This window comes from Lineus longissimus, chromosome 4 (assembly GCF_910592395.1).
Source record: "Lineus longissimus chromosome 4, tnLinLong1.2, whole genome shotgun sequence".
In the NCBI taxonomy this organism is placed as follows: Eukaryota; Metazoa; Nemertea; class Pilidiophora; order Heteronemertea; family Lineidae; genus Lineus; species Lineus longissimus.
Genome location: NC_088311.1, coordinates 13502988 through 13524197, shown reverse-complemented (window position 1 = coordinate 13524197; position 21210 = coordinate 13502988). Strand labels below are relative to the sequence as shown.

The 21210-nt window shown below is 42.7% G+C and overlaps 1 protein-coding gene across 6 annotated transcripts in view; it reads right to left on the bottom strand.

The window, feature by feature from the left end:
* The window catches only part of LOC135485889 (elongator complex protein 3), a 680015-nt gene that overhangs the window by 565461 nt on the left and 93344 nt on the right, over positions 1-21210 (bottom strand). For all 6 annotated transcript variants that reach the window (XM_064768240.1, XM_064768244.1, XM_064768246.1 and 3 more), the window contains one exon: positions 17474-17537. In XM_064768240.1, coding sequence (XP_064624310.1) covers positions 17474-17537 — 64 coding nt within the window. The remainder of the gene's footprint in view (positions 1-17473; positions 17538-21210) is intronic.

The window sequence follows — 21210 nt, the reverse complement described above, 5'->3', positions numbered from 1 at the left end:
AAGCGACCACCGTCAAATTGTCGGAGAAAAGAGAAACCCTGTTACCCCTCAGATGAGACGTGAAGGCCCTCACGGCCAGGATGACAGCCTGCATCTCGAGGATATTGATCGAGAGACGCGCATCCTCCTCTGATTACGTGCCCTTGGTGGTCAGGTCCCCTTCGTTCAAATGGGCGCCTCAACCATAAAGGGAGGCGTCCGTGAACAGGGACATCTGGGGCGACGGAGGGCTGAGCTGCACTCTGCGGAGGAGCTCCGTCTCCGAACCCCAGAAACTCCACACCTCCCCCAGGAGAGACCCCGGGATAAATATCCGCTGGTCGAGGGAGTCCGTGAATGGACGCCAACTCGACAGCAGGAGGAGCTGGAGTGGGCGCATATACAGGCAGCCGAAAGGAACCTGGTCCGCTGCCGAATTGAGCAGCCCAAGCAGCGACAGAAACTGTCGGGCTGTGGCGCTGTCCTGACGGCGAAAAATCCCTTTAGGGGGTACCAAACCCGAAAGTTGGATGTCGGCCTTGAGGGGCGACAGTGAAACCGGGTCGGTTCCCGACGGTTAGACCCGATAATAATCGGTTCTATAGGACAGGCTTGGAGGGGAAGCGGTCGTGAATCGCTTCCCAGCCTGAGTCCAGGCACCCGGCCCCTAGACAGGAGCGTCGAGACCAGGGCGCGCTGGTGACCCCCGCAAGAAGGCGCTGTATCCCTGAGAGCCGTATCCAACCATGTGGAGGCTCTAATCAGGGCCGGAGACGCGGGCAATTCTTGGAAAGCCTAGTCAGGGACCGCATCCGACTCCTGCTCGGAGGCGACGCTGAACAAGTCGAACGGCACCTTACCGAGGGCGGGGTTGACCGTCGGGAGAGGACATGTGTCTTGCGGCACAAATTGTCGAACAAGAGAGCGCAAGTCGCGCATACCCGCGACAATGGCGGAGTCCTCACCCCCAGAGGGGGGGTCAGCCTGAGAGGACGAAAAAGACTGTGAGTCTCTAAACTCACAGTCCATTGGCTGATGACTCAAATCAAAAGCCACCGGCCTCTCGGCCGGGTGAGCCGAGGACCTGTCATGGAGGTTGGAAGCCTCCATGCGGTCCGTCAGGAAAAAAGAAAATTCAAAAATCAAATTCAAATGTAGCTAAGACTGAGAACCAATAGCTTTGTAGGTATTGTAAGAAAGGGAATCACAAAGAAGAAGACTGTTGGTTTCGAGCTGACAAGGCGAAGGGTTCGAGTTCATAAGGACATAAATCCTCAGTACGGCGTTGTTTCAAGTGTTATAGTCCAGATCATGTATTGAAAAATTGTCCCAAGAAAACCGAGTTCGGTTCCGTTGCTGTTGAGTTGGAAAAAAACCCAGGTTGTAGCTGTTTGACTGTTCACAAGGCAAGCGCTTGTATAAGTGAAGTTCTTAGAGATGTAGGTCATGAGAAAGATTTGCCAAATGTATTTGAAAGGGATGGTCAAAGTTATCTGGTACATGACTGTGAATGTGACCAGAGGTTAACCGTCTGCGGATGTTTGAATTTTCCATAGTCAAAAGGGAGTGTGAATAACACCGAGGTTGTTTTAATGAGGGATTCAGGTTGTACCAGCGTGGTTGTGAGTTCTAAATTAGTCCAACCAGAGCAATTGACAGGAGAGTTCAAAAATTGTATGCTAATAGATGGCACTGTACGACGTTTACCAGTAGCGGTAGTCAACATCGATTGTGATTGAGTTCAAGGAAAAGTTGAAGCTTTAATGGTGAATACGGCAGTCTTTGATTTGATTATCGCAAATACGCCAAAACTAGTGAACATTGGTGAACATAGTGAGGGTAACTCAAAAGATGGCGCTAGTGTTGGGTGTAGCAATGAGACTGAGCAAACCAAAAGTGTAGACCTTGATGTAGACGTAAAGAATACCGAACCTTTGGTTGAGAGTAGTTTGAGTGATGATCTTGAAACCGGTGCGGCTGTAGTGACATGTCATCAGGCCAAGGCAAACAAGCAGTCAGTAAAAAAACCATTGTTGGTATCATGCGGTGAAACTGTTGAAAAGAGTGTTGTAGTTGAAAACCAAAAGGACGATCCTTCACTTGAGAAGTATTGGAAGTTAGTTGGTATTGAAAAGGCACGTGAAACCAAAAGTGGTGTAGTCAGGTTTGAGGAAAGAAAGGTGTTTTATACAGGGTGTTGACGCCTAAAGGTGGTAAAAAACCGGTGAAACAATTGGTGGTGCCTGAGCAGCAAAGATTGAAAGTTCTTACTGTGTCTCATGAAGGTTTGATGAGTGGTCATTGTGGAATTAGGCGAACAACAGAAAGAGTTTTGTCTAACTTTTATTGGCTCTTTGTGAACAAAGATGTGATCAGACATGTTAGGTCTTGTGATATATGCCAGAAGACAGCACCCAAGGGTAAACAAGGAAAGGCTCCATTGATCAGTATGCCTGTTATACAAGAGCCCTTCAAGCATGCATCAGTTGATTTGGTTGGTCCAATTGTACCATGTTCAGAGAGAGGTCATAGATATTGAAGGTCACTGATTACGCAACTCGGTACACAGAAGCTGTAGCGCTTAAAAACATAGACACCATCACTGTAGCTGAGGCATTGTTGGAGATTTACACAAGACTAGGTTTTCCACAGGAGTGCCAGTCGGACAGGGGGACCCAGTTCTTATCTGAGGTCATGCAAGAGGTTGAAAGATTGTTGTCAATTAAGCATGTAGCAACAACACCGTATCATCCACAATGTAACGGGCTAGTAGAACATTTCAATGGTGTTTTGAAGACGATTCTGAAAAAACTGTGTAGTGAGTGCCCCAAGCAATGGGACAGCTACTTGTCAGCGGTACTGTTTGCCTATCGTTCAACAGAGCAAGAGAGTACTGGGTATAGCTCATTTGAGTTGATGTTTGGTAGAAAGGTCCGAGGTCCGATGGAGTTGTTTAAGTAATATTGGACCCAAGATGATTCTGAGAGTGAAGGCAAACCGGCGTACAAATATGTAGTTGACTTGAAGCAAAGATTGCAAGAAACATGTAAATTGGCCCAAGAGGCGTTGTGTAAAGCCCAACAGAGGCAAAAGATGTATTACGATCGCAAAGCTAGACCAAAGTCACTCAAGGTTGGGTCAAAAGTTTTGTTGTTGCTTCCAGTGAAGAGAAATAAGCTCTTATTGCAATGGCGTGGTCCCTACACGGTTGTAGAGAAATTTAGTCCTGTAAATTACACCATCCAAGTTGGAAGGAAGGTGAAGAACTTTCATGTCAACATGTTAAAACCGTACATTGAACGGCCTGAAAAGGGGCATAAGAACCTGAATGACTCTGGTCCAGATGATCAAGATGATGCGTTGGCATCCATTGTACAATTGTACGGGGTTCAAAATGACATGAAGTCAGGTGACGTCACTTCCAAATTGGAAGATCCTGGTCAAACTGAAATGTTAGCATCGGTTGTTGTCAAGGATTTTGACAGCGGTGAAGGTACTGAAAACGAGATGATTCATACTTGTCAAATAGGTGGTGATGAAACAATAGCAGATGTCAAGGTTAATCCTGATTTAACCCCCCAGCAAAAACAAGATGTTCAGAATCTCTTGGAAGAGTTTCCTGACATCTTTACCACAAAGCCGGGGTGTACCAATCTGGTTAAACATGAGATTAAGTTGACAACTGATGAGCCTCTGAGAGCAAAGTCTTATCCACTGCCTTATTCAACACGAGAGGTAGTCAGTGATGAGATAGATGAGATGGGGAAAATGGGAAATTCCTACGTTACTTACGTGGTCCCAGGTCTTTTTTATCAGAAAATACAGCCAGATCCCTGTCTGGTCTAACACAGCCAAAGGTCTGCACACTCGGCCTCTGTCAACATAACTAAAGCACTATAGGGCCTAGGCCTAGCAAGCCTCTAAACATGGTAAACAGCATTACCTTATCATATTGATCATATTGACTTAGGTATTAACCACCTATGCACAATAGGGGTTCTACTTTCTACTATTTTGTGTCACATTGCTCCCCTCAAAAGTAATTACAGAGTAATTCTATCTTTACAGAAAATATCAGTAAATTCACAATCCAAAGTTCATGTCTTTTACAATCTACTAAGACATCATCAAATCTCACAAGTCCATGTTTCTTACACTCTACTCAGATAATCTGCCAGTAAGTTATCAACACATTTGATAGACTTCATAGTGAAAGTCCAATCTTGCAGGAACATTGACCACCTCATGACTCCAGCATTCTTCATCCTTGCTTCCTTGATGAAGGTCAAGGGTTTGTGATCAGTTAACAACACAAACTCAACCCCATAAAGGTACATGGAGTACACATGCAAAAGTCTGACCTGGGTAGAGTATGAACGACATAAAATGGGAAGGCAGTTCGTCATCATGACCTTAAATCGAGCCCCAACCCAGCTACTACGCATAACAAAGTTACATTGTCTGAGGATGCTCCAGAGGACCTCACTTCAGTGATTAGCCCCAAACCCCGCAGGATCCCATTGGTTCTTACATATCACCCTGGTTTACCCAACATCACAGCTATCACCCGCCAGTTTCTTCCAGTCTTACATCTTAACCCTGCCATGCGAAAATGTTGCCCTGAGCCCCCTATTGTGGCATTTCGTAAGCCAAAGAATTTGCGCGATTTTCTTATTAGGGCTAAACTTCCCACCAACACCCAACCCCTTGTCAGATCACTCCCGACCCAGTCTCACATCGTTAGTTCGTATACAAACAAGAAGTACCCTCTCCGCCTGAAAAAGACAACTGATTGTGACAGTAAATGTGTTGTTTACTGTATTCAATGCACCTGTTGCACCTCTGTCAACCAGTATATTGGCCAGACCACTAACTTTAGAAAGAGGATGAACAATCACAAGTCCAACATCCGTTTGGGCAAGGACGACGACCGCGACTGTTCTCTCCTATATGCCCACTTTAAACTCCCTGGTCACTCTTGCGTCTCACCATAGTTGAGACGTGTGCTGAGGAGTTTGCTGTACTAGAAGTTGAGAAACGCTGGATGTGGACTGTTAGATCCATTACACCACAAGGGTTGAACACACGTTGCTAATCCCTTTCTACTATGCTACTCAGTTACTTTAATCCTCTTACCTGTACTTTTCCTTATTGTTTAGACTCTGCTTGCCTCTTTGTTTTTCACACCCTTTTAGTTTTCCTTTATTATTGTATTGTATTTGCTGTTGTATTGTCTTACTCCTGGTTTACTCCAGGACTTACCATTTACTCTGTATATGCCGTATTGGTAGTTTACTCTCGTGATAGTGCCTGAAGAAGACCCTTATTTAGGGCCGAAAATTTGAGCTTTTTGTATGACTTCATCTCAATATATATCATGTGTTCATACAAGGTGCTGTTTATTTATTGGATTATATAATGAGCGAGATATCACTCTTTCTAGGTTTTCCCTTTTTGCCCCCTGGTGTCCAAGTCAAGAAACAGATCAGACCAAAATTCAGTGTCAGAGATAACCTGACCTACGGGGTCTTGTATACAAAGTTTCAAGCCCATAGCCCTAGCAGTTACGAAACGCGCCACAGTTCACTCAAACGGCCAATTTACGCCATTTGACCTCTATGACCTTGAAAAATAGGTCACATCAAAAACACATATGATATGTGATATATCCTTGCTAGGAGTACCTACCATAAAAATTTCATCAAAAACAAATCACTAATGAGTGAGATATCACCTTTTTGTGTTTTCAGTTTTGGCCTCCTGGTTGCCAAGTCAAGAATCAGATCAGACCAAAATTGGCTGTCAGAGGTCATCTGACCGCGGGGGATTATGCATAAAAACTTCCAAGCTCATAGCCCTACCAGTTAAGAAACGTGCCACAGTTACACTCAAACGGCAAATTTACGTCATTTGACCTCTGTGACCTTGAAAAGTAGGTCACATCAAAAACACACATGATATGTGATATATCCTTACTAGAAGTACCTAACATAAAAATTTCTTCAAAAACAAATCACTAATAAGTGAGATATCACGATACTTATGCTTTCAGTTTTGGCCCCCCAGTGGCCAGGTCAAATTGAGTGTCAAAGGTCAACTGACCTCGGGAGGTCATGCATACAAAGTTTTGAGTCCATAGCCCTATCGGTTAAGAAACGTGCCACTGTTTTTAAAACAGGATACGACGGACGACAGACACTGCGGTGCTGTATAGGCCAGGAAAAGGCCTTCACAGCTGAGTTAGCTGAGCTTTCAAGCGTAAATACAAATATAGCTATTGATAGCAGCCCTGTCGCTGTGAAAAACCGAGTCAGTGATATGCCTTCGGCCTCTTGTGTAGAAGTAACTACTGACAAGTCCAAAGCGCCAGTCTCCCTTCGAATAGGGGGCGACGTCTTGACAAAGCAGTAACAATCAGTGACACTGATTCTGATGAAGATAACCGAGACAAAAAAGGTTCATTATCCAGTCACAGTAGTTCAATAAATGTCAAACACTCGCACAGGCCTAGACTAACACCATTTACTGGCACTGACACTGAAAAGTGGCATGTCTGGTATAACTGGTTCCAAGACATGGCTACACACTGCAGGTGGTCCAATGCTGATAAACTGTATGAGCTTCAGCCAAAACTTCAAGGCCAAGCTCGTGATTTTATCTTTGGGCAATTGTCACAACAAACTAGAGACAATTATGCAACCTTGGTGCCAGAAATGGAGAACAGATTCTGAAAGGTCGAGACATCAAAAACCTTTGGGATGAAATTCTCAAACAGGAATCAGAAACCTAGCGAGACTGTTGAGAAATTTGCAGCTTAGTTAACAAGAGGCCCAAGGGCCTGGTGCTCAGCTGGATGACCTAATAACATAGGACTGAGGGTGTCAAGTAGTAAATATCGGCTTTATACTACTGTTTGAAGGTCAAGAGAACACGTTATACAACTAAAATTTCCAATGCAGAGCTGCCAGCTGGATGAAATATGATTGAACTAATCACCCATGGTATGTTAATATTACAGGAGGCAACGAAGATATCCCTAGTTCAGTATGTTGTATCGGTAGCTTTACAGACAAGAAGTGTCAGAGAGGATGTGACTTCTCCATGGACAACTGTAGTATGTCCAGGCTGGGTTGTACAGCACAAGGATAAAAAATAGCATCGCAAAGCGAGCATAACCCCTCAGCCTATTAAGGTTGAAGGTGAGATAATGGTGAAGTTGGCTTAGTGGAGTGGCTAGTTTGCATATGGAAATTAAAATTGTGGAAACCTATTTTGAGGATGTGAGCGTGGCGGCCATATTGAATTTCGAATCGCGCTGATTTTCGAAAGGAACGCAAGAGTCCTGAACGCCTGAAAAATCCGTAGTGTGCTACGGACGGCGTCAGGCAAACGCCACTTGCCGCCACTTGCCGCCAGATATCTAGCATGTTTGATTTTTGACGCCTGTAGCGGCGTCTGAAGAATCCAGGTGTGCTACGGATCGCCGCCAGAGTTGGCGTCAACCAGCGTCAACGGCGAGGCTTTGGCCAATCAGCTTGCGTCTTGACGTCACATGATATCAAAATGGCAGCCCCCACGATTCTTGGAAGTGGCGGAAAAGACGCTACTGGACGCCAATTCTGAGTAGGTGTGCTATGAGCGCGATCCACTGCCGCCAACTCTGGCGTCGAGCGGCGTTCAGTCGCGTTCAGTCTGACGCGCCTTGCCGCCGAAGTTGGCGTCCAGTGTGCTGCAAGCTTTACAAAACTGCATTAGGCCTACACTCACTAAAAATTGATTCCATCCTCCAAGCCGTTCTCCTCGAAATTGACGGAAACCGATTTCAAGCACGTTGCCCTGGTGACCATATTGAGAATCAGAACGAGCCTGTTTTCGAAAGGAACCTCGCTCTAGTCACCCCCAACGTACATACCAAAAATGAATTTGATCGGACAAACGGTTCGCCTCGAAATTGACGGGAACCGATTTCAAGCAAGCCGTCCTAGTGGCCATATTGATAATCGGAACGCGCCCGTTTTCGAAAGGAGCCTCGCTCTAGTCACCCTCAACGTACATACCAACAAGAGGCCCAAGGGCCTGGCGCTCAGCTGAAATATATGAACATGGAAAGTACCCGATAGATCTCTTTCAACCTCAGTTTTGTCAATATATCAGGCAAACATACCAAAGTAAAAAGACTTTTAAATGGTGACAAATATGCCACTTATTAGTCAAATCTAAGTGCCTGAGCCAGGCTGACCTTGAAAAGTAGGTCAAATAGAAAGCCCATGTGATATCATGTAAAGGAGACTTATTGTACACCAACCATAAAATTCATGTCACTCTGGATACAGCAAAGGCTTTAAAATAGAAAAAAAAAACCAAGATGGCCGCCCACCAAATTATTCAAATGAAATGGCCAGGGCCATTGTGCTCACCTCATGTGGAGGAAAGATGGATAAAGAGCATGGTATTGTGTCATGTAGTGTTAGGTTTGATGTAGGTCCAAGCAATTACAATTTCCCCAAAATGGCCAATTTACAGTACATTCGACCTCTGTGACCTTGAAAAGTAGGTCAAATCAAAGAAGACCCGGGTGACACATTGAATGGTTGTTAGAATCAGATGTACCTATGATATAAAATTGGTGCCAATCGGGCAAGTCATTACTAGGAATAATGGCATTTTGAAGAATTTAGGATTTGGCCCCTCCCTGGAGGCCAAACAGCAAATCAGATCGCACCAAACTTCGGTACCTGAGATCACCTGACCAAGGGGTACATGTGTACTTAATTTGTGATCAATAGTCATTGCAGTTAAGAAACGTGCCATAGTTACGGCCTGACGGCGAATTTACACCATTTGACCTCTGTGACCTTGACAAGAAGGTCAAATTAAAAACCTGTGTGACATATACTGTATGGTGGTTAGATGTACCCATGATATCAAATTGGTGGCAATCAGGCAAGAAGTTAAGGAATAATCACATTTTTAAGGTTTTGGGATTTTGCCCCCTGGTGGTCAAGTGGTGAATCATATTGGACCAAACTTCGGTCCCTGAGATCACCTGACTAAGGGGTAAATGTGTACCAAATTTGGTATCAATAGTCATTGCAGTTTAGAAACGTGCCATCGTTACATCCTAACGGCCAATTTACACCATTTGACCTCTGTGACCTTGAAAAGGAGGTCAAATCAAAAACCCGGAGGATATATGATGCACCTTTGCTAGAAGTACCTACCATATTTTTTTCAAAATTTCCCGACTACTATTAAGGGAGATATTGCATATTTTCACTTTTAACGTTTGGCCCCCTGGTGGCCAAACCATAAAACGAATCGGACCGAAACTTGGTCTCCAAGGTGTCATTACACAAGGGTACATGTGTACCAAGTTTCAACTCAATAGCTCTAACAGTTACGAAACGTGCCCTGCTAACGGACGACGGACGACGACAGACGACGACGACGACGACGACGACGACGACGACGGACGACGGACGCCACGGTATGGGATAAGCTCACCTCTGCTAAGAGGTGAGCTAAAAAGTAAAGAAAATGTATTTACAAGTGAAAAAAGTAAAAATTAAAAAAAAAAAAAATTGACCCGAAGTGGGATTGGAACCCACAACCTTCAGAATCATACAAGAGCGGGAAATTCAAATCAAGCTTAAACTAGGTCAACACAGATTTTGGCTCAGTAACGCCAACTGGTGGTATCAATCAAAACTACTCTTAGTAGTTTCAAGACCTACATGCATGCGGTCCTTTTCAACTTTATTTCAAGCTTCTATCTGCTTGAATAAAGCGCCAAAAAATTGTTTTGTGATTTAGGCTTTTTGCCCCCTGGTGGCCAAACTGTTAATCCTGCCGGACCCCCACTTGGTCTATTCAGGAGTCCTGAAGGGTCTAAATGGCTTATAGGGAAAATCTATCGCCTATCCGCCATAGTTTTGAAACGTGCCTGTTTAACAGACAGACAGACAGACAGACGGACATTCATTCTACCATTTACTCATATGAATAGCTCAGCTTGTCAGCTGAGCTAAAAATGAATTTAATCAGACGGTTCTCCTCGAAATTGACGGAAACCGATTTCAAGCACGCCGCCCTGTGAGCATATTGACAATCAGAACGAGCTGGTTTTCAAAAGGAACCTTCCTCTAGTCATCCCCAACGCACATACCAAAAAAAATCATGATTTTAGCTAGCATAATTCCTGAGATATAGCCGAAAGTAGTTTTTCGCATGAAGCGCCCCCTGGGGCCAAGTGTAGGTTGAAAACCGTCGAAACTGCCAAAACGCACAATGGTACCATAAGACCTTCAAACCACCCAGAGATGAAATGCCTAGCATTTATGGTTACGGATATATGCTCCGGAAACCACTGATGGTCAATTTATGCTATTTGACCGCTGTGACCTTGAAAAGTATGTCAAATCAAAAACCCGGGAATTATGTGATGTTGTCTCATGAGTACTGTCCTCAGTAAAAATATCATGATTCAAGCTAGCATAATTCATGAGATATAGCCAAAAGTAGTTTTTTACATAAAGCGCCCCCTGGGGCCAAGTGTAGGTCAAAAATCGTCAAAACTGCCAAAAGGCACAATGGTACCATAAGACCTTCAAACCACCCAGAGATGAAATGCCCAGCATTTATGGTTACGGATATATGTTCCGGAAACCACTGATGGTCAATTTACGCTACTTGACCCCTGTGACCTTGAAAAGTAGGTCAAATCAAAAACCCGGGTATTATGTGATGTAGTCTCATGAGTACTGTCCTCAGTGAAAAATATCATGATTCAAGCTTGCACAATTCATGAGATATAGCCAAAAGTAGTTTTTGCGCATAAAGTGCCCCCTTGGGCCAAGTGTAGGTCGAAAACCGTCAAAACTGCCAAAAGGCACAATGGTACCATAACACTTCAAACCACCAAGAGATGAAATGCCCAGCATTTATGGTTACGGATATATGCTCCGGAAACCACTGATGGTCAATATACGCTACTTGACCCGTGACCTTGAAAAGTAGGTCAAATCAAAAACCCGGGTATTATGTGATGTAGTCTCATGAGTACTGTCCTCAGTAAAAATATCATGATTCTAGCTAGCATAATTCATGAGATATAGTCAAAAGTAGTTTTTTGCATGAAGCGCCCCCTGGGGCCAATTGTAGGTCGAAAACTGTCAAAACTGCCAAAAGGCACAATGGTACCATAAGACCTTCAAACCACCCAGAGATGAAATTGCCAGCATTTATGGTTACGGATATATGCTCCGGAAACCACTGATGGTCAATTTACGCTTCTTGACCCCTATGACCTTGAAAAGTAGGTCAAATCAAAAACCCGGGTATTATGTGATGTAGTCTTATGAGTACTGTCCTCAATAAAAATATCATGATTCTAGCTAGCATAATTCATGAGATATAGCCAAAAGTAGTTTTTTTGCATGAAGCGCCCCCTGGGGCCAAGTTTAGGTCGAAAACCGTCGAAACTGCCAAAAGGCACAATGGTACCATAAGACCTTCAAACCACCCAGAGATGAAATGCCCAGCATTTATGGTTACGGATATATGTTCCGGAAACCACTGATGGTCAATTTACGCTACTTGACCCCTGTGACCTTGAAAAGTAGGTCAAATCAAAAACCCGGGTATTATGTGATGTAGTCTCATGAGTACTGTCCTCAGTGAAAAATATCATGATTCAAGCTTGCACAATTCATGAGATATAGCCAAAAGTAGTTTTTGCGCATAAAGTGCCCCCTTGCGCCAAGTGTAGGTCGAAAACCGTCAAAACTGCCAAAAGGCACAATGGTACCATAACACTTCAAACAACCAAGAGATGAAATGCCCAGCATTTATGGTTACGGATATATGCTCCGGAAACCACTGATGGTCAATTTACGCTACTTGACCCGTGACCTTGAAAAGTAGGTCAAATCAAAAACCCGGGTATTATGTGATGTAGTCTCAAGAGTACTGTCCTCAGTAAAAATATCATGATTCTAGCTAACATAATTCATGAGATATAGTCAAAAGTAGTTTTTTGCATGAAGCGCCCCCTGGGGCCAAGTGTAGGTCGAAAACTGTCAAAACTGCCAAAAGGCACAATGGTACCATAAGACCTTCAAACCACCCAGAGATGAAATTGCCAGCATTTATGGTTACGGATATATGCTCCGGAAACGAGATCAACGGACAGACGGACAGACCCTCAGACCCTCAGACAGACGGCGAACGCCTCGACAATACCCCTCTAGCCTTTATGGGCAGAGGGGTAAAAATGATGTCTGTAATTGAGAGGTATCCTGATTTAACAGAGGTCAAAATAAATAGAAATGACCAGTTTGGGACTAACACCACTGTCTGTTTTTTTCTAATAAGGTAGAGATTACAGGAGTCAACAAAATTAATTTTATTGAGAGAAATTGACCTGTCCTGCAGGTGATTGGAATTTATAATACAAAGGGTCGTTTTTCATGACATTGTGCTCTACTGCGTATCCCTCGAGAGTCGATCGGGAACCAATCTATTTTTTACCAGCATTGTGCTCTACTGCGTATCCCTAGTGAGTCGATCGGGAACCAATCTATCCGTGGCGCAGACAGGTTCAAATTGGCTATATCTTGAATAGATTGAATTGCGATGAAAATCTAATGCAATAAAGGAGCACTATCGAAGAGACAAATTAATCAAACCAATTGTCCACATACTCGGACCCTGCAATGGCGTGATGTATGCGTGCATATAAAAGTATATCAATTGGTCCGATAGAGATGATGAGGCAATGTCAACATGCCTCGTTCCTTGACAGCAATATGCCCCTTTTTATACGGAGAAGAAGGAGAACCCAGATAGGCCTTCACATGTCGGCTTCCAAATGGCTCGAACCAACTACTACTATCACTACTATAACTTTAAAATGCGTACTCCTCCTACATGTAGCATTAGCAATGTCTCGGGCAAGGCACTTAGTCGACAGGCAAAGTAGAAGTTCAGCACCGTGAGCAGCTCCTTGATGAGGCCATGTCAGGTTCAGCGCGCCTCTTCAGATACATCAAGTATTGAAAGCTGTGGTGAGCACATAAAAAGACCATGGTCACCTTAATTTGAAAATCCCCACATAATCAAGGGCTAGCTCTGACAAAAACAGCACCCATAAACAATAGACCACCAATTTGACCCCAGCTCCTAACTGCGGGAAAACCCAAGTCCAGCAACCAACAGTACCAAAAATACATTTTTGTTTACATTTGAACTGCACATATGCGTCTGTTTACAATACAATTTCCCGCGAAATCTCGAAAATCAGGTAACCTGCAATCGTGGATTGAAAATAACATTAACCTGGGTTCAGCAGGTCAGCAGGTATACCGGCTGTTCCAATAATCCCCCTACAGCCAGCTGTTCAAAAGGTGATGTTATTCACCCCACAGGGAGTGCAGGTAATTGATTAAGCCCCTGCATAACTTAACAGCAATGGCTTGGCTTCTGTGAGTGGTAAGGAGAATTGACAGTGTCCGATTAAAAATCCCTCATTACGGCTCTGCTGAAGTAAATTTTTGAACAAAACCAAGATGTTGCATCAGGGTAAGGTGTCACCACCATTCATGCAAAATTTCAAGGCGATCCAACGCCTCTTAAGTGTGACTTTATTCGTCCCCTTCCAGTATTATTATATAGAAGATTTAGACCAGCGATGACGTCATTTCTGGTGATTCCCTACGTTGTCCAATGAGCGCTTTTTAAAGTGTGCCATTTGGCATGCATTAGCATGCAATGTATTTTATCAGCGCTGCCAATTGCTGAACAGAATGCCGTAGCTCCGTCAATTTTGAATCAATTTTTATGGGAGTAACATTATTGTGTTTCTTGGAATGTCTACTTTTTACTCATGTAAGAATCGTAGTACTAAAAACTAATATGCAAATGGAATCATGCCGATTCACTGCACATACTGTGGGAATTCTCCACTTCAAAATACATCGCGAACAGAGCGTGCACTTCTGATATCGTTTTCACAGAATTGTGGCCAAATTTTCAAGAACTAATTTCTGAAAGTATTCCGTTAAGACCTTATGACTACCCACTGAAAGGAACTAGTGATAATATTGCCTACTTGACTACTTTTTAGCAGAAAATTGGTTACTTGTTGCAAAATCAATCTTCCATCTTTAGACTGGTCACACAGCGGGTAGCCTATGCTGAAATATAGCCTGGTTCCTTGGCCAATTCAATGCGCAGAATACAACTGCGCAACTATACGTCATAACCCGGGCTTTTGAATTGTCAAAAAATCAGTCAAATGTGCCTGTAGCGCCAACTGGCGGTGGAAACTAAACTAATTCCATTACAAGTCAAAATGAAAAATTATTAAAAAATATTCGGCCAGATTTGAAAACAATATTTCCTCTGTGGACCGAGGTATAAAGGAAAGAAGTTTAAACTTCCCGATTACCTCATTCGCCGAATATAGGTCGGATCGCGCTGATTTTTGGTTTCTGAGTTCCTTTTGGGCTACTCCTAATTTAGCAGCGTCAACAAAGTGCCTAGGTCTTACGGTTACAAAATGCCCAAAAGTGACAAGGATGGAAGGAAGGAGGACACCATTCCCTTAGTAATATTCCCACTTTCGCTGACTTTGTCAGCCGAGCTAAAAAGGCTTTACAATAAGGCCTACCCTGCTAGGGATATCTCCACCAGGATGAAGACCTGTTGAGATGTTTTTTTGACGACTTAATTAATGACAAGGCAAGAATACAAGTTGAGTTTGTGAAGGTCCCTTCTGATATTGATGTGGCTGTGACTGAAGTGGTCAATTTTGTTGCAACGAAGAAGCGTACCCGTGAGTCTGATGACAGCGACTCTAAGCAATTGCGGCGCTTTTCTAAGCAATTGCAACGCTTTTCTATTTAAAATTTGCTAGTCGGAAATTCACTCACCACAACTCTCAGGTGACAGACAAACCCTCTGTCATGACCATTGGGGGTCATACCAAACTTTGGCGCTGTTCAAGATACACACAATTTAAACTAGTGGTGGCTGACCCTGAGGGCCAAGAGTCAGCCTGCTTGAGTACCAATCAAACAGAAGACTTTGAAAAGGTAGTGAAAGAGATACTGAGACGTCAGAGGCCCAAATATAGTGTGCATCTGACAATATATGCAGACACGACAAAACGGGCCAAACTGAAAACAAGGGCAGCCCACAGCGACGACCAACAAAACGGTTAATCGCCATTTCGCCTACAGCCATTTCGCTTACAGCCATTTCGCCTATTTCCCATGCCGCGACCAGTGCTTTTTCCAACATCGGCATCTCTACGTAAATAGCCGACATCAACTGACGCGCCATCTCCTGGATGATTGTGTGCCCGTTGCACCTGCTGTTTCGATTACCTGAATAAGTCTATTAAGAGTAGGCCTATTCTTAAAATAAACAATGACATTTGGTACGAGATAATAAATATTGCCCAACACGGATGGCAATATCTAAAAATATGAAGGACAAATGCGTTGCACTAGCACTAAAGGGGTTAAATGAGTGTTGATTAATTTCTATAGTGAAACATTGTTGCATTTAGGAAAAGAAAAGTGCACTCTTACGAAGGGAAATATGGTGAATATTCTATAAGAATGAAAGCCACACAGATTTGTGATAGGAGTAAAGCTGTGTTCTCATTAAATCTGATCTGAAGTCGTTCTCCGTAAAACGTCTGACGAAAAACGTTTTCGCAAAAACGCACAGGCCACACTAGATTTTAAAAGCGTTCTCAAAGCGTCTTCAAAACGTTTTGAGCGGGTCACACTGAAGTCGTTTCTGTTGTAAGATGATGTATTGGCATCATCATGATCATCATATTTAGCTACTTCAAAGTCTGCACCTGTGTCTGCACTGGCATCCTCTTCATGACCTTCATTATCAGTCGGGACAGTCACAGTCCTGTCGGCCGCTAGGGTGTCAACAACTGATCCTACGATCGGATTATGGAGGGGTCTTGTCCCCAGCACCTCATCCAGTAGAGCAAACTCCTCATTCGCCAAAATGTTCCGTGAACCTGTCCCAGAACATTGCAAATTTGCTTTCGTTTTGTTATAATCATGCTTTAGGGCCTTAATCTTGCGGCGACACTGTTCAGGAGTGCGCTCCCACCCCTGATCAGACATGAGCTCAGCCAGCCTGGCATAAATAGGAGTATTTCTATGAACGTTTTGCATCTGCCCCTCTACGTCCTCGTCCCTCCACAGGCCCAGAAGGGCAAGAACTTCAATCCTGGCCCACACATTACCTCTCCCAGCCATTTTAAGCGAAGCAAGCACAACATAAATGAAATGTCAGACACACGCAGCATCCAGGCTTCAGAACGGAAGTAAAGTAAAAATCACTAATGCGCATGCGTACAACGCATTGATAGCACCACATTCAAAACGCCACACAACTGTTTTAGCTGAAACGGTTTCAAGACGACTTGAAAGCGCATCATGAATCGTTCTCGTTAAAACGGTTCCAAAACGTTTTAAGGTCCCTCTAGTGTGGCACCCTAAACCATTTTAAAGACTTAAAACGTTTCGTTTTAAAGGCCCAATGAGAACACAGCTTAATAGGTCTCTGCTGTACAAGTTTGAAATTCTCCTAGTTTCCAATTTGTGAATATGTGATCTATATTTGTCATTCCATCAGTGGTTTGACCATCTCGTGAATACACAGAGACCCCAAGGTCTTGGAAGAAGTCCAGTAAGTGTGTAGCAACAGGAGATATTTTTGATGAGTCAACATTGAAATCTCCAAGTATCACAGTGGGAGCACAAAGGTTAATCTGTGCAGTAATGTCTGAAATTGCACCAATTATCTTCCTTGTAGGGGGAGCCGGTGGATTGTACAGGCCAATGACATTGACGCCATTGCCACAGGATTGTGCAAATGTAGCGAAGTAAATTGTTTCAATGCCATCATATGACTGAACAACTGGGCGTGATGTTACAATGGAAATACCAGTTAGAAAGGAAACTGGATATACCGTTGGTGCACAAAAAAACGAAAGGAACCTTCCTCAAACCAACTTCAATAAATACATGACAAAGAAATTACATCAAAGTGAGGGGAGGTTCTTTGGTTCAGTGGACTATGTTTAATTTTCAAGATTGCCACCTGGCGGCCATATCTGATGTCCAAGCAGGCCAAATTTTTTGGGTAGCATGGAGGGTCCCTAGATATATGTCCACACATGTTTAGAACATTCTAGCTCACATAGAAACGAAACGTGCCGGTGATTTAGCAAACTTTGACCTCTGCGACCTTGAAAGTAGGTCAATTCTAAAACACGTAAGATATGTGATGTATCCTTGCTAGGAGTACCTACCAAATAAATTTCATCAAAATCAGACCAAAATCACGGGGCCTATTGCATGTTTTATGTTTTTGCATTATGCCCCCTGGGGGCCAAACCAAGAATAATTTTGGACTTCGTCAGCTGAGCTAAAAACAACACAAAAGGAAGAATAAATACCTCATATCCTGTGTATGACTGGGTAGAATACTCGAAGTCAGAATCAGGACCACCAGGACAGTAGCTGAAAGCAGAAAATGAAAAAAATTCCTATCATCGTAAGTTAGAAAGATATACTCAGGAAAACAACATCGGTCATTTACTCTATTTAGAAGGTCAAATCAAAAACTCATATGATATGTGATGTATCCTTGCGGACTACCAACCAGAAAAAATATTATCAAAAACAAGTGACTAATGAGCGAGATATTGCACTGTTTACCTTTTTTAGTTTTGGCCCCCTACTGGCCAAGTCAAGAATCAGATCCGATCGAAATCTGGAGTCAGAGGTTATATGACGTAGGAAGCCCTGTTTCCTAAATTTCAAGTTCATAGCTTTACGTTTAAGAAATGTACCATACTTACACTCTAACAACCAATTCACACCATTAGACCCTGGGCCATTGTGCTCACCTGTTGACCTGGTGGCCACATTTAAAATCAAATCGAAAACCTGTATGATATGTGATGTATCCTTACTACTTAACCCCTTGCGTACCTAGTAGGGACGATATATCGTCCCTATAATTTGTCTCCCGTATACCTAGTAGGGACGATATATCGTCCCTCTACCAACGTTTTAGTATAGAACTCCCGGTACACGTTAGACACTATTGCACGGTGTATTGATGTCCCTGGTGTCTGTAGCAGACTATATTTAGTTTCATTCATCGTTCTAAGATGGCGCTGTGGTTAAATTGGCATGTGTTTGCCGTTACTACACACGAGGCGATTAGCATATAAATTGGCGATATTACTGCCACAGATACCGCATTGTATTGTGAATAACATGGCGAAACGTGGGCGTGTTGACTTGGCTGCGGCAGTTTCTATGATACTGGAGGACTCACAGGTGTATGTGAGTAGTGAACATGGGGACTGAATACTTCACCTGAAAAAATTGACATTTTTTGAAAAACCAATCACATTCCGATCACTGATCAATCAATAATCGATAGATAATCAATAACCAATAGGCTATTGATTACTGATGAATCAGTGAACAGTATATTGTAGGTCAATCATCAAATAAAGCCAATGATGCTTTGTAATGATCCTAATTCATTGAAAAAACACTGTTGAAAAACGTCGAAAATATCATGTTTGATCAATCAATATCGGTAATCAATCGATATCAGTGATAGACAATAGCCAAAGGTTAGCAACGAGTTCTGCATATCATTTATAGGTTGTAAGTTCATCAATTACAGTTTTATACTTGTTCAAATCAGAAAATCAATAAATTTAGCATAATCAATCAAAAAATATTGATCATAATTGATTATTGATCACCTCTTACCCAATTGATACCAGGAAACAACACCAATCGATAGCCAAGGTAATCAGCTTTACAAAAATGTATGGTTTTATTAGTCTATGATGAATAATAGAGGAGCTACAATTTTTTTAAGTATTCATACGCCATTAGGCATAAAACTGGTAAAATATCTCGGTACAGGGCATGCCACTTGCCTCGGTAGCGAAGGGGTTAAGAAGGAAAGGTGAACAGGCGCTGAGTAGCTGCCTTTCACATCAGCTCCTAACATCAGCACATTTTTGATGTGGTTCTAGGCATTTGGACTGGCTTTTCCTGTGCTCAATTGATTCATGGATGTGCATGGACCCGTGTGAACCTATTTTCACTGTGCCCATATGTGGTCTTGAAGGAATACTCTAATGGTGAACTTTCTGGGTTGTCTACATTGGCCACTGTGGCCATTTTGGTTCCTGTGTATGTACATGGTTGTTTATTCAGGAGAACCAACAATGCAGAACATTGTGTACACCAGAGACCGTCTAATCCAGTCACGCACTACTGTGATCACCACCAATCACCCATGGATTACCACGTTGGATTGCAAAGTTAGGAGAAAGACTGTGCTTTTCACCTGGGCATATGGGTCAATGATGTAAAGCACATGTGAGCAGATCATTACGACCTGGAATGTGCGCTATATAAATCCATATTTACATTACATATTTACATACGCTGTCAGTGGCAGCTGAAGGCAACCAGTCGCTTTTCCATAAGCTTTTCAGGATGTAAAAAGGAATCAAAGACAATACAAGTTACCTCATCGTGGATGGTAATGAAACGGCCAGGGCCATCAGGCTCACCTGTCGACCTGGTGTCCACATTTAAAATCTAATCGAAAAAACTTGCATGATATGTAATGTATCCTTGCTGCGCTGTCAATGGCAGCTGAAGGCAACCAGTCGCTTTTCCATAAGCTTATCAGGATGCAACGAGGAATTAAAGACACAACGAGTTACCTCATGGTATATGGTATGAAACGGTCTGAGCCATTGTGCTCACCTTTGTGCCACATTTAAAATCAGATCGGGATCAAAGTGGGTCGTTAAAGTAGGGGATGCATGTGGCTACCTTCACACCACATATGATCGACATCTGAGCTCTAGTTTTGACAAAATTAGACTTCCACAATTTTTAAAACCTTTGCCCCGTGGTGGCTACATTGGTAATCAAATCCGGACTGTAGTTCCGGTAAGACTTGCCCAGAGGCATCTTTGAAGAAGTTTAGAATGATCCAGGTCACATAGTAAGTAAACGTGCCATGTATGTTGAAATTTTGCCAAAGTTGACCTCTTTGACCTTGAAAAGCACGTCAAATCAAAAACCTGGGTATTATGTAATGTATCCTTACTAGATGATAATTACTATGATAATCATTTGGAAATAACCCAGCCTTTAGTTCAGGAGAAATAGCACTTTTTGTGTTTCAGGTTTTGTCCCCTGGTGGCCAATCCATGAATGAAATCACATGGATATTTAGTCTCTAAGGTCACCTGACCATATAATAATAAACTGGTGACTTATATAGCATTAAAAACAACTGGCTTCAGTTGCTCAAAGCACTTCACATTATTACCCCTAGCTATTGGCCTGTACTATGGCAAGCCAAAGCGGAAAAAATGCAGGACTTCATTTGTACGTATAAGAACACAAATTTAAAATCAGGACCTTTCATTTTCTTCTCTGAATCTCCTTTTTTTTCATACTTTAAAACAAAATCATATCATAAAATTTTTTAAAAGGGCTTTTTATTCATCATGTCTTCATATTTTCATATCCGCAAACTATCATTGATCATGTCAAAAATATTTCGTTCTGTAAAAAGATTTTTCACATCAATTTTTTTTCTCGTTTAGTAAAGACATTTCTTATATACAGAAAAATGTTTCTCATACAAATATTTTTATCATAGCACGTGACCTTCCAGGAGCACGTGACCGCAAAAAATTGATGACATCACGTTTGGTACTATTGTCGTGTTGCAAAAATGATTCCATGCTTCATATTGTAATCCTCCTGTATCATTCAATTCCTCCCGAAATCTAAGTCGTGTACCGGTACTATACATGGTATTAATGAAACAAAGACGACATCCAGATGATAAAATACAATTCTTATTGTATCTCCTCGGGCGAGACATTTTCGATTTTTAATTTTAGATCACGAAAGCACTACGTAAGTACCAAAATGTGACGTCAGCAAATTTTTATGGTCACGTGCTCCTGACTGATCACGTGCTCCTGGAAGGTCACGTGATCTTGTTGGTGTTGTCTTCCTAGTTCAACAGTTAGTTGAGTTGAGAGAGAGACAAGATAAGGGTGGATGATACAAGCCACGGCATGATTACATACATGGAGAGACACAGTGAGAGACATCATTGCTG